Source organism: Lissotriton helveticus, chromosome 2_1 (genome assembly GCF_964261635.1).
Source record: "Lissotriton helveticus chromosome 2_1, aLisHel1.1, whole genome shotgun sequence".
Lineage (NCBI taxonomy): Eukaryota > Metazoa > Chordata > Amphibia > Caudata > Salamandridae > Lissotriton > Lissotriton helveticus.
This window is the reverse complement of record NC_136059.1, coordinates 947,906,255-947,920,095: the sequence shown is the minus strand read 5'-3', so window position 1 is coordinate 947,920,095 and position 13,841 is coordinate 947,906,255. Positions and strand designations below refer to the sequence as shown.

Below are 13,841 nucleotides of genomic sequence, written 5' to 3'. Positions count from 1 at the left end.
GTTTGTGTCTAGGAGCTGGAAATAGGTATATATGGACTGTTTACGATGGGAAGATGCAGGCTCAACACGCACACAATCCTGGAATGCTCTCTCTAGGTTGCCATTCTCCTGGAGGGTATGGCAGTGCTTGGGTTGTGTCACGCCAGGTGACTGCAAGATACTAGTGGCTACTGGGTTGTTCATTTCTTTGAGGCAACTTCCATTCAGGCATTGAACTACGTGGTCTCACTCCTTGTCCTCCTTTTCAATGAAGTGTGGTCTTCACACCGAGCACTAACGTTTCTTCCTCTTGCACAACAAGTGACAAGCATGGCTTCTCCATATCTCCACTAAAACAGTACATAAAACACACATCCTATGAGCAAGTAAGGAAGCCAGTTATGTTGAACTGGATTGAAGGAACAGGGAAAAGTCCACAGACCTTCTGCCCGAAGGGCCTGTGTCACTGAGCTACAATCAACCTTCTAGTTTCTCCAGCTCTTTGTGTGGCTGGGGACATCCCGTAGGTCCATCAACTCTCTAGCAGAGCCCAGTGATCTGCTATCAAACATTAGCAAAATTGCAACATCTTCAATGGCCTCAGGCTGTTGAATACACTGGTGGAAAAACACCAAGCAAATGAGCTAAAGTCAAGCAGCTGCAGGTTGTCACAGTTTCCTGTTAGGCAAGGATAATCAACAGTGCAATGTTAATCTTTAATTTAGAATGCCAGTTTGATAGCATGTATTTTATATTACAATATACAACGAAACACAATACACATAATTGCCATCTGAAATGTTCTAAATAATCAAACAATGATGTAAAATACACGGCCAAAAAGGAACATAGTTGCAGAAGATTATTGAACAAAAAGCAAAAACTGCAAAACTAGAATAAACATGGAAGGCATGTGCAGCTTGAGTCTGTCAAAATGGGCCTTAATCACCAAGTTTTTCTGTGAGTAGTTTTCTCACTTCGGTCTTAATTGTGAAATACTAGTGAGCTTCCAAGTCTGACTGACAAACCTTTTATTGTGAGCAGATGTGTCTCACTCCAGACTGAGACTACCTTGTACATTTTAAGGATTCACATAAATTACTCACAGTAATTTGAGTAGTCTCTACTAAGTCTTGAGTAAGACTACTACATAAAAACTCTAAAAGGCGTTGTGAATTCAGGAGTAACTTACACTTAAAACAGGTGTAAGCCACATTAAAGACAAAGGGCCTGATTAATAAAGGCTACTTACACTTTTGAGTACGTTTACACCTTTTGAGTTTGTTTACTACTTTTCTGTACTCACAAACTGCACTTTTGTAGAACTTACACATTTGTACTAAGTCAAGCACTACACACGGCCAACCACTGCTACTAAAATTTGAAGTTTGTAAACACTAAAAAGGAGTAAGCATACTCAAGTGTTATTTAGTAAAAAAGTACAGTTTGTCAACAGCACTTTGCAGTACCACTGTTGTACCACAAAGTGCAGTTTGTAAGTCAGGCCCAAGGCTTTGTGAACTCAGCTCAACACTACATGACAGATACTGACTGGAAATGAATTTAACACTTACAGCCACGCATATCTGGCTGATGAAACACTTTCCAATACATTCCTGGCTAAGAACCCACTTGTTTCCGAAACAACGTATGGATGTGACTTTGTCAATTTAGCCTTTTTCACGTGGAATGGTTTTACATTTTATAGAGGAATCCGAACAGTGCCAGCCAAGCCCTGGAGTAAGCAGTGCTTTCTGGATTCGGTTTTGTCGATGTATTTCCTGTTGACAAGAACGATGTTACTAAGCTGCATTTCAGACAGCCTTCGTTCCAGAATGAATTTCCCGAAGCAGTTTATGCGCCAGCTCCATTGTCCTTTCATTTTTTAATCCTGGAATATGAAGTCTGTGGGCAGTCTGTGCCAGAATGTTAGAAACTTCGCTTGCTGCAGCGTCCGTCTGAGTCATCTGAGGGTGGGAAAAAGGAAGGAAAGGGGACAAAAAAATCTTGTAATGTTTTTCAATATTTTCCAAACAGATGAATCACATTTTGTTCTCTGCGCTAATCATATAAGACGCCACTCCAGGCCGAGGTTGTTTTTGTGCTCTTTGGAAACATTAATGAATATTACACAGACTCCTTTCTTCTGATGGGTAATATGGGTTGCTGCCTGCGATGTTCAGAGATATCAAAAACTGAAAACTTCAAGACAGGATATAAGGTACAGATGAAAAGAAAACTGTGCTGATCAGTGAGCATTTATAAATATACATTTTTTCATATATCAGTCAAACGCAGTGATGACTCATAAATCCCCCCCTAATTTTTTTTCTTATTACCAGTCCATCAACTAAATTAAAAATGATGAAACTTTTGAGGTTTACATCTTTTCCACTATGATTATTAAACCCACAATAGCCAGACAATTTCTGCTTTAAAGTACAGTATTGGCACTTTCCGGAGGGGAAATGTCAACTAGTTAATCTCGATGGCACGTTAGAAGACCCACATTCTGTCAACAGTGCCAAGCAATGTTGTATTACCCTTGTGATCTGGGGTCCCCTCACTTGCACAACCCATCATTATTAATATTGTGAAAAAGTAGCCACAATTTCTGATTCCTGGAGAAAGTCGTATTAAAAGTGTCATACACAGGAGGTCGTTCCCCAGTCCATTCTTACAGTTTATAAGGGCACACATTTAAAATAATATATTGTTCATCATACAGATCTTATCTGTCAATTGGATATTGTAATTTATTTGTAGAGTTTTATATAGCGCGAACGTGACCCAAGGGTATCAGAGCGCTTCAGTTACATGAGGTAAATAGTTTAGAATACAGTAGGTGTAGCAGCATTAGTATAATATATATATATATATATATATATATATATATATATATATATATTCGTTGTAGTGCATCTTTATCTGCTTTCAAACCTTTTTTAATAACAAGACAATTGGTTCTGTTATATTTTACACATATTTTGCACAGTATATTGCACTAAATGTACAGAGTGCTTTTATTGTCATGACCGTGTGATTAATGCAAGACTCTTTTTTCTCCTTGGATGATAAGCATAAATTAACCCACTTGGGTGATATCAATTCATGAGGTTCACCAACCGCATATTACAGCTTTGGTGCAATTGTTTTGAAAATTCATTTTTTGACCGAGCGACATGTATTTTATTTCTTTGGTACATTTTGATGAAAGCAAGCTTCATTTATTGTGCAGTCTTTTTTATCATAGAAATTGCACTTATATTTGCTCAGGTCCTGGCTACATGGTGAGCTTGTATTCAATGCTTTGAATCCATAGATAGTATGTTTTCTATGTTTATTCATGCAGGTCATGCTGACAATCAATCATGTAACATCATAATGGGCACTTAGCACTTTAAAAATCAACTGTTCCCTCTCTAGCGTTGTGTGATCAAGGCCTCCGTGTAGGCCGAAACGTTATGCTGGTGGCGAGAAAATCCAATAAATAATTTTTACACCTGCAAGCTGGGTCGGCTCTCGTTTCCTTCTCTGGTGGTGTCCTGAGGATTGCTGGAGTGTTGGTTCGAGTTTGCTTGGTGTGTGTGTGTGTGTGTGTATATATATATCTATATATATATATATATATATATATACCCCAAACTTATAACCATGGTTCCGATGTGTACCTTTCGTATGTTTAACCGGATGTATGACGTTACAACGCATACTTTTACAACACATTTCTTACAACGCAACATCCATTACAACGCATGCCATTACAACACATTTTTAAAAAGTACCTTTACAACGCATTCCATTACTACGCATACTACTTTTACAACGCATACCATTACAACGCATAACATTACATGCATGTATGGTAAGTATTGGATAGTGTAGGGGTAAAAATTACTATTCTAACTCCAGGGGGGTGCAACAGTAGGGTAAGTGTTGGATAGTGTAGGGGTAAAAATTACTGTTCTAACTCCAGGGGGGTGCAACAGTAGGGTAAGTGTTGGATAGTGTAGGGGTAAAAATTACTATTCTATCTCCAGGGGGTGCAACAGTAGGGTAAGTGTTGGATAGTGTAAGGGTGCTATGCGTTGTAATGTTATGCGTTGTAATGGTATGCATGCGATGTAATGGATGTTGCGTTGTAAAAGTTTCGTTGTAATGGTAGTGCGTTGTAAAAGTTGAGTTGTAAAGGTTGTTCATCGTTTAACCTCACTACTACAAAGATCCATTAATTGTAGAACTGTACAGTCTAAGAAGTCTTTGCAGCTAACTGATGAGTTTATCTTTACATTTGTCTTTGGTTAGTTTTGGTGTCTTTTGCGGTATTTATGTGCAGGGTGCATTCCTATGTGACAGGACTGTTTTACGTCTGTCTATTTGCTGCGATGCAGGTGATAATCCGCCTTGTGTAGGGAAGGAACTTGCTCATTAGGAAGATCTTCGTTTCCCTCTTGAAAGTTGCCGTGTTTGGAATTTTTCTAATGTTTGGAGGGAGTGAGTTCCAGATTCTGGGGGTTGTTCCGGAGAATGCTCTGTCTTACGTTTTTTTCTTCTTAAAGATGGGCGGTTTCAGCAACAGGTCTCCGGCACTCTTGGAAGGTATGCTTCCCACTGATAGCTCAATTTTCTGGGCTAAATACATTGGTGTTTTGTAGAGCAGTGCTTTGTGGGTAATACATGCCAGTTTAAGTTGAATTCTGGGTTTGTATGGTAGCCAGTTTAATGCTTTCAGGTGTGGGGAAATGTGGTCGTATTTTCTAGAACCTGTAATTAGTCTGTGGCCGCATTGAGACAGGCTTTTAGTGGTGCTGTGGAGATTTTAGGTAGACCTGTCAGTGTTGTACATCCATATTCAATCCTTGATATAACTAAGGACTGAACTGCCAATTTGAGGTTCGCCGTAGTAATGAGTGGTTTCATTTTTCTAATATCGTTCAGGTAAAACCGTGCACCTTTTGCCATTGATTTAATGTGGGCTTTCATATCTAGGTTCTTGTCAAGCGTGATTCCTAGTGTTTTGGTCGAGTCAACTAGGGAAGGGGTGCAGTTTAGCGCTGTCATCAGTTTAGTCCATTCTTTCACATTTACGGGTTTCTTTGGCGGTGATATTAATAGGAATTCAGTTTTTTGTGCATTTATGTAGATCTGAGTGTCATCAGCATACATGTGACAGGGTATGTTTGCGTGTCGGAGGATTTCTGTAAGGGGTTTGACATATAGATTGAATAGTGATGGAGATAAAGTTGATCCTTGCGGAACTCTAATCGAATTAGGGCATGATGGGGATTGCATCTGGTTAATCAGGAACCTTTGTATTCTGTTCTGAAGGAAGGATTCAAACCATTTCCGAACATTTCCAGATAATCCCATCCTGTCTTCAAGCAGGGCTAGAATTTTTTTATGATTTACAGTGTAAAATGCAGAAGACAGGTCAAAAAGAACAAGTAGACATGTTTGATTGTGATCCAGGGCCTGTAGAGCATCATCCACGATATGTAAGATTGCTGTTTCCGTACTGTGGCCTGGTCTGAAACCAGATTGGCAGTCGTCCAGTAGATTGAAGTTAGTGATATGATTGCTCAGTTGATTTTGCACACATTTTTCAATTAGTTTGGCAAGTAATGGAATATTGGTTACTGGGCGAAAGTTGTTAGGGTCTGTCGGGTCAGCTGTGGGTTTTTGATGATAGGGAGGACTTGCCCTGTTTTTAGGCACTCCGGTAGTATCCCTTGAGACAGTGATTCTTTGATTATTTTTGTCCATATTGGGATGACGACGTGGTTGATTCTTTTTAGGCACTTAGAGGGGAGGGGATCATTGTTGTGGTTATTAGGTTTGATATCCGAGAGTGTTTAGACAATGGAATTCTGGTCATATCGCTTAAAGGTCAACCATTGTGCTTTATTTTTCGTCAAAGCCTGACCGTTTTTCATGATAGCATCGTCATGTGATGATAAGTTGGCTAGATAGGTTGTCGGCTGCCATCCTGAGTTCTCTTTCTAGCGTGTTGGCCTAGTCTGCGAAGAATGTTGAAAAAATGTTGGATATCTCTCAAATGAAACATCATTGGTATTGAGGACTCCATCACAGACCTGGATTACCATCAGGACTGCCACAACCAAATTCATTACCAGTCTACATGTGCTACAAGGCTGTGCTCCCAATCCTTCAACAGCACATTAAAATTCTAAAAATGTCCTACTGCCTCCCTCCCCTCTTGCTCAACTCGGACACCCTGCCTCATTTTCTCAGGCCCCTCCTTCTTCTCCTATCTCGTGGACCCCCCCAGTAGTCCATTGCCATCCACGTGTCTTCACTTTCAGTTGAGGACCTATAATGGCCTCTCCCTGTGGGAAGGCCTCATCAGTTACTAATGCAAAGTACTTGGGTGTATGGTTTGACCACAAACTTCCCACACTTGCATCAACTGTTTGCTACCTCAGCCCAAAATCCATATTAAGTTGCTCTACACCAACAGTACACAATAGACGCAACTCCTTGAACTACCATGCACACTACATGGCTCTAAGCCATATAAATAGCTAACTGCTTTCCAACTCAACAACAGACACATGTCTTGTTGTAATCATACTTTACTCTACACCAACAGTACATATTAAACAGAAGCAACCCCTGGCACGGTCATGCTTGCAAAAGGGTTCCAAACTAAAAAAACAAAATAGCACATTGATATCCTCCCACCAATTAACATCTTAGCCTTTCTGAAGTTAATATCTATTATGTACACAAAACTAGACCATAGACCATAGGCCAAAGATGTCTCAACAATAAAAATAAGGAAAGTATTAGATATAACTGTACTCCAGGAGAACAGAAAGAACGGCAAAGGCATTTGGCGCGCATGTACCCTTACAATTAATGATCTACACAAACTCATAAAAGGATAAAGTTAGCCTCCAACCAATATGATCCATCACTACACAAAACATTAGTCTATTCTAACCAATAAGAAAATTGAATACACTGCTTTTGGCTCGAGTCAACAAAAATCCTAGAGACATAATCTGCACCCATATTCCAAAGAGCCATGGACTGTTAAGATATTAGGAAGAAATACTTTTAGAGTTAACACTGCATTGAACAGTACCAGCATATACTACCCAGGCTGCTCGTAGTCACTTTCAAATCTTTTTGGGAGTAGTGTTCTACAAAACAGATGGGTGCTATATTTAAATGTGAGTGAATAACACATGTAATAAAGTTCCAAGTCCAATAATGTGTGCAGAGGAGGGGCACTCGAAGAATTCGATGTGCTTGAGGATCTCAAGCTAAAGGGAAGAGCTCTGTTTATGTTCGTGTACAGGAATGTGTAAATAATCTATTACATACTCATTTACAAACAAACCAACAGACTGTTGTACATAAGCAGGCTGCTGCAGTAATCGGGACAGATTGGATGACGTGGTGGCTACAGAAGAGAAGGTTGAGGCTGGGGGAACAGAATACAAATCAGTGATGTGTAGTAAAACACGTAACAGACATCAATATAAACCTTCCATAAAATATCGTTAATTACTATTCACACTCAAAATACTACTGGAGCGCGGGAATCAGTTTCAGTTAAAATTTCGATTTACCATCATCCGGGTTAATTCCCGCTCTACAGTAATACAATGCATCTTTGCCATTGTTTTAGAGAAGATCATGAGCTCTACATCACTAATCTATTTTCAGTCAATAAGGAGAGTTTGGTATGAGTTAAAGAGGCTTTTTATTAAGCGAATCTTTAGTAAATCATCTTTATTAAGGTCACAAGTTAGGTTAATCAATCTCAGTTGTTCGAATATCATTAGAAATCAATAAGTAGTCAATAAATCACAATATAAATGCACTTCGCACTTTCCATAACAGAAAGAATCCCTATTCCACGAATCAGGGAAAAGGTGTGAGTCAGAACCCATGAAGAGTTAAAGAGAGTTAGAGAGTGAGTGAGAGAGAAAGAAAGTGAGAGAGAGAGAAAGCATCAAGCTCTAGCATCAAAAGTCAATCAAATTAGAACTTCTCATAAAGAGAGGTTCAAGAAATTCAGTAGAGTGTCCGAGCAGTTTGGAATGGGGATAATGAATGCATTGAAAGCCCTGCAAACGTTTTTGGTCTGCTCTAGGAAAACAGACTATTATAAACTACACATTTTATTAAATTGCAGGTTGTGTTTTTATTTTCCTTCTTTAACCAGCCAGTCATCTTCCGATTTTCTCAGAGAAAACACAATGGCTCTACATAGCTGCTTTCAATGTCGCTTATTTCTGATCATCTAGCGGTTACATCTGATCTACGCGTAATACATTTTTTTGTTCAAAACTACTTTCCCAGGAGGACATTTTCATACTCATTTTCATTGACTACCTTCAAATAACAAAACTTATTTATTTATTTGCAGCAATCATTGTGTAAGAAGAAACATTTGCAGAATTAGATGAAAACATTTATGCAACTATTATTCATTAAGAAAAACAAGTTCATGATAAGGTCGAGAGATTCAAATTGTATGCCTATTAAGCATTTTCTAATCATGTCAGCTTGTCAGGCAATACCGATTCAGTAATTTAAGGCCTAGTACGAGTAAATATGGTTACCTACAATTTTTTTTGCATATAAACGCATTTTATTTTTCATCAAAACCTATACGTTAACTTTGAACATGTATTAGGAACGGTATTATTTTCTCGTTAATATTAAACGCTACATCAATACTTTCTATTCATACTTAAATTCATACCCTACAATATGAATGACTCAGTTAAATATGAATGCTCAGTTAAATATAAACCGCTTTTTGGGAATAGGGTGCCTAGGGAAATCTACAATCATGAATCTGTGCTAGGAAAACTGCTCCCAGAGAACAGATTATTATGAGAGGTATGCAGTCAGCTATAGGGGTGCCTAGAAGTAGATAGAAATGTAGTATATGAACACCCATTCAATAACTTGGTTTCAGAATGACAAATGCTTTAATTTCAATGCTGGTCTTGATACACGAGGAAAAAGAAAGATGAGAGAGGAAAGTGGCCACTGATAGTGAAAACAGTGCAACGATCGACAGCAGGGAACTCCAACCTTTTCAGTGACAAGAGCTACTTTATTTTCAATAAATAGCACTGTGAGCTACTAACACAAATTATCAGTGTTCTAACAGTGAGAACTTCAGACAGGAGTCCATTAGAGGTCAATGCATGAATAATTACAAGCAGTGAATGCATCAGTGCATCCGGTAAGGTGACTAGCAACAAAATAAAGAAAAAATAAACTATCAATTTTAATTTTGAAAGCCTCTACAAGTCGTAACAATCATATGCACAATGGCCCCTTGCACCAAAGAAAGAAAATCAGAAATAAGAGTTAATCCCAGCTTGATATACCATTCAAATATCAGCCGTAATACTTTTTTGCAGCAAATATTAGCTTATTAGGTTGAAAAATAGGGTCACTATACTTCTAAATGAAGTATTGTGCAACATACATAGAAGATAGATGATTACGGGTAAGGGGACCTTGGGTGTGAAACAATAAGAAACTACATGAAAGATTTATATACTATGAAAGCATTATAGATGACACAGCATAGGCACTGAGCCAAAAATGAAGTGAAGAATAGGAGAGCCCAAACCTTTACATAACGATATATCAGAATGGGATAATTTGCCTTAATAGGGAAAGGGACACTTAGTCATATATAATCATTTAGAACGAACATGGATGGATACCTGATTAATTATGAAAATGTGTCAATTAGTACGTATTAATTATTAATTCATAGAGGAGCATGTAGTAGGCACTGAGCCTACAGAAACTGGTAATAGGATAATTAATGTATAGCAACAATGTTAAATTATGTGGTTACACACCCTAACATGACCTACAAAATACGTGAAAGATCAGGTGGTTACTTTGTGTGATATGGAATGTCTTATAATGTTCTTAAGAATGCCCCCCTAAAGGCCTCAATGGACAGCTGTATATATCAAAAGGACCCGTGATCAAGAAAGACACACACACACAACGCCCCCACCCCCTCTTTAGCTCGTCTTCTATTGAAGAAACATTGGACGGCCATTTATTTTTTGTTTTTATTGCTGCCCAGAGTCTTTCTGACAACCCCAACCCACTAAGCAGCAAAGTAGGAAAAAAAGGGGGCATTGTTCTCAAGATGTTGTGGTGGGTGGGAATAAAAAGTGAATGGAACAATAACTGATCAATGGCTGAAGTGGGCTAACATTGCCCTATGCTTTGACAACCAGAAGAGCAACATGAATGGCTGCATAACTGATCAGTGGTTGAAATGGGTTCAGCCATGGCCCCATGATGTATGCATGCTTGGTAGAAGTAACATGTGAATGGCACAGTAACTGATCAATAGTTGAAGTGTGCTCACCCATTTCCCCAACAATATATTCTGTGCTCGGTGCAGTTATAATGTGACTGGCACAATATTGGTCAGAGGCTGAAGGGGGCTCTCCCATTTCCACATGATGTATGTTTTAATGGGTAGAAGTAAAATGTGAAAGGCACAATTGATTAGTGGTTGACTTGGGCTGACACATTGCTCTATGCTGTGGTGGGCGGAAGCAGAGGAGCACAAGGTGGAGGTGGCTAACTACATTGTGAGTCACCCACATACTGCTCTCTCACAAGGAACAAGTCTCATAAAGAAATATCTCCTGGCCTCAGGAACAAATTTAGTAACATGTAATTTTGCCTTACTGGGTGTGTTGCAACTTCAATTAACTTTTTGTTTAACTTTTTTGGAGAAGTTCTTTGCAGTGCTGATCTTTTTGGGAGAAGCTTTTTCTAGTATTGAGTCAGATAACTGCTTTTTCTTTTTTCAGACTGTTGTTGTGGTCATCAGACTTTACTATACACTTACAACATTCATTTAGCAACATATGCTGCATTTATGTTGTTGATCATTTGATTGTCAAGTTTCCATTGATTTATACTCCTGGAAAGTATATACCGGTCAACAAGTCCTTGATCTTGTACAACGAGTGACTGCTGTTTAGGCATACCAACGCTAGGTGGTAGCAATGTTGTGGCTCCCCACAGACTCTGAAAATGTTCCTCACAGGAAAGTTAGGAAAATGTATGATTCTATGCAAAGGTTAAGATCTGCAGGGCATTGTGGGTAAGAAAATATCTCAGGATCCATGCAAGACACCACCCTGGACTCCCTTGGGTGTCTAGTGTGCAGAAATATCTAGGTTTGGTATAATTCCCTGGGAGGTGGCTGAGCCCACGCCCAAAACCCATAGCTACCCAGATTGCAAATTAAGCACTGGCAAAGTCAACATGTCTGGTGTTACCTTTTTAACAAAAGTAAATGCAAGCATTCACAAATGCTGTTTGTATGCATGCTATGCACAAATGTTGTTTATCACATGAAAACATGTTCTACTGGCTTTGCCAATGCTTGGAAAAAGTAGCAAAAATATTGCTTTCTGTGCCGAATGCATATAGGAGAAAAATAACTGAATGTATCAAACAGCATAGTTGAGTTCATTTTCAGATTTAGAATAACCCTTCGTGCATACTTACAGAAGAACCTTTTGGATGGTCGAATGATACATTGCCAGCTGATAGCATGAAGAGACAGAGTAATACTCCTCTTGGTAGAGTAAGACCAAAGCTCATTCTACGCATATTTTAAAGAATTGCTAAAGTATGTCATCCAGATAGCTGTGCTAATAATACAGACCTAAAAAAGGTAAGCTTATCCTACCAAGATACACAACTATTATGAAACATTTAGAACAGTCATGCATTAGTATTTGGTATATTTCGTCATTCACAGACATACTACTTTGGGGGTCAGTTAGACTATGTGGGAAGCTGTGAAAATCCGATGAATGTGAGAAAATGGGTTTCAGTGATTTGAACGTTGTTTTTGCATTATAAGAAGGGTACTGTATTCCATGCCTATTAGTACCAGAACTCAGGCAAAAAGTTGGTGCTAATTCTACCCTAATAATTGCAGAAAAAGAGACAGAAACAATGCTTGCACGTTTATCTCTAAATTTACGGTAATGTCATGATAACCAGCGGTAGTAATGGTATTACCGAATTTTGGTGTAACAGCAAAACACTCAGTATTCTGAAGAATGACTCAATGGGGCTGTGCTCATTTCTCTCCAATGGCAATGTAAATGCAGCACAGCTCCACCGCAGATGAACAAAATAATGTAGTCCTGAAATTGCTTCCACGGATGCCCTAAAAACGTGCTACTAATTCCTGAAAGGTGCGCTTTTCTGTGTTGGTCGATGCCACCAAAGGCCTTAGAACAACGCCACCCAGTAACTCCTTCAAGAGTTCAAAATACGAGGGACATTGAGAATGTGGGGAGGGAGGTGGGACAGAAATAACTGCGGTCACAACTGGGAACCTCAGGGATGCCTTAGAAACGAAGAATTACAGAGGGAATCAGCAAACTGATTTCCAGTTCTTTCCAGTATTTCACCACCCTTCTCTCAGGAGGCAGGGTCCCTGAGAGAATATTAAGGGTAGTATGGAGTTTATAGGGTGGTGTAGTTAGTTCCGCTATCTGGGCTTGCAGCTAACGCATCACCAACGACTACAGTACGAGTAAAAAATGGGACAACAGGTGGACGGTCTCACTGCCTCAGTACAATTTAGAACACTCTGTTGCGGTCCAGCATGGGCAAAGTAGCACTTCGTAAGATGGTATTGCTACCCAGATGTTTATATACTACGCAAACAAGTTTTGCGTCCTACCGAACTCCTTGTTCAGGCAGCTCAATGGCTTGTTGGTGTCCTTTATTTGGGCAGGAAAACAAAGTAGGGTTAGATTGGGAGTCCTCAAATTAGACCTGGCAGAAGGTGGGCTGGGGCTCCCGCATCTCCAGTTGTGCAATCCGTCTGAACTCCTCCAGTTTGCAGCACTGTGGTGCTACGATGGCCCTAATTGGGAGAATAAACTCCTGGAGGGCCTGGTGATGGAGGAAAAACTTCATAAACTGATTATGGGGGGGTCACAGGATGCAGGTAGGCACCCCTCTGGTTTTAACCCTGGTCGCTGAGGAAAGGGGAAAAGCTGTCACATATGTATTGAAATTTGCAAAGTTTGCTAATCTTCTTCTATTATGGTTGCAGCGGCCCTTCAGGCACATCCTTGTCTCAATAGACGTGTTGCAGTTGCTCAATGGAGGCTGTCAGAGGGTGGGTTATCTGTTTCTGAATGACGCTGACAGAAGCAGATATGCTTTTTGGTGTGAGACCGGGGCAATTTCTACAGTACATGAGTATGTCTCGAACAGTCAAGGAACCCAGTGAATCCCATGTTCTGTCGGTGATGCTGGACGCAGGCTTGAGCAGGGCCCTCATGTCAAAATAATTTGCTTCCTTGCAGAAGATAGGCAGATGGTTATAACGCCTGTCAGAGACAGTTTAAATTGGGACCTTGACGTCCCACTCATGTAAGGTGAATGGAATCGAGCTAAGGCACAGGTACAAGAAACAGCCAGTAATGCCCGGTTTAAACTGCCACAGTTTTATTGTATCCACTGGGCCTAGCTGACGCCGCAGCAGCTTTATAGGGATTATCCGACACAGTCGGAGGGTTTTGCACGCTGCAGTACCGCCCCGGCTGATTTCATTCATGTTACATGGGATTGCTGTGCCACCAGCAACTTCTGGGCTGGGGTGCTACATGATTTAAATTAGATAACAGGAGTCAGGACTGAGCTGACGATATGTCATTGTATATTGGGCCTTTTACCGCTCTCATGGGAGGGTATGAAGATGACATACAAGTTAGCACAGCTGGGATTAGTGTTTTACTGGCGTCGTATGGCTATTCATTGGGCAAGTGGAGAAATGACCTCTTAGT

General features: G+C 39.9%; 1 protein-coding gene across 2 annotated transcripts in view; it reads right to left on the bottom strand.

Moving 5' to 3' along the window:
• Positions 1–681: 681 nt before the first annotated feature.
• The window catches only part of FANCC (FA complementation group C), a 1,254,769-nt gene continuing 1,241,609 nt past the window's right edge, over positions 682–13,841 (bottom strand). For both annotated transcript variants that reach the window (XM_078675695.1, XM_078675696.1), the window contains one exon: positions 682–1,946. In XM_078675695.1, coding sequence (XP_078531821.1) covers positions 1,794–1,946 — 153 coding nt within the window. In that variant the 3' untranslated portion in view covers positions 682–1,793. The remainder of the gene's footprint in view (positions 1,947–13,841) is intronic.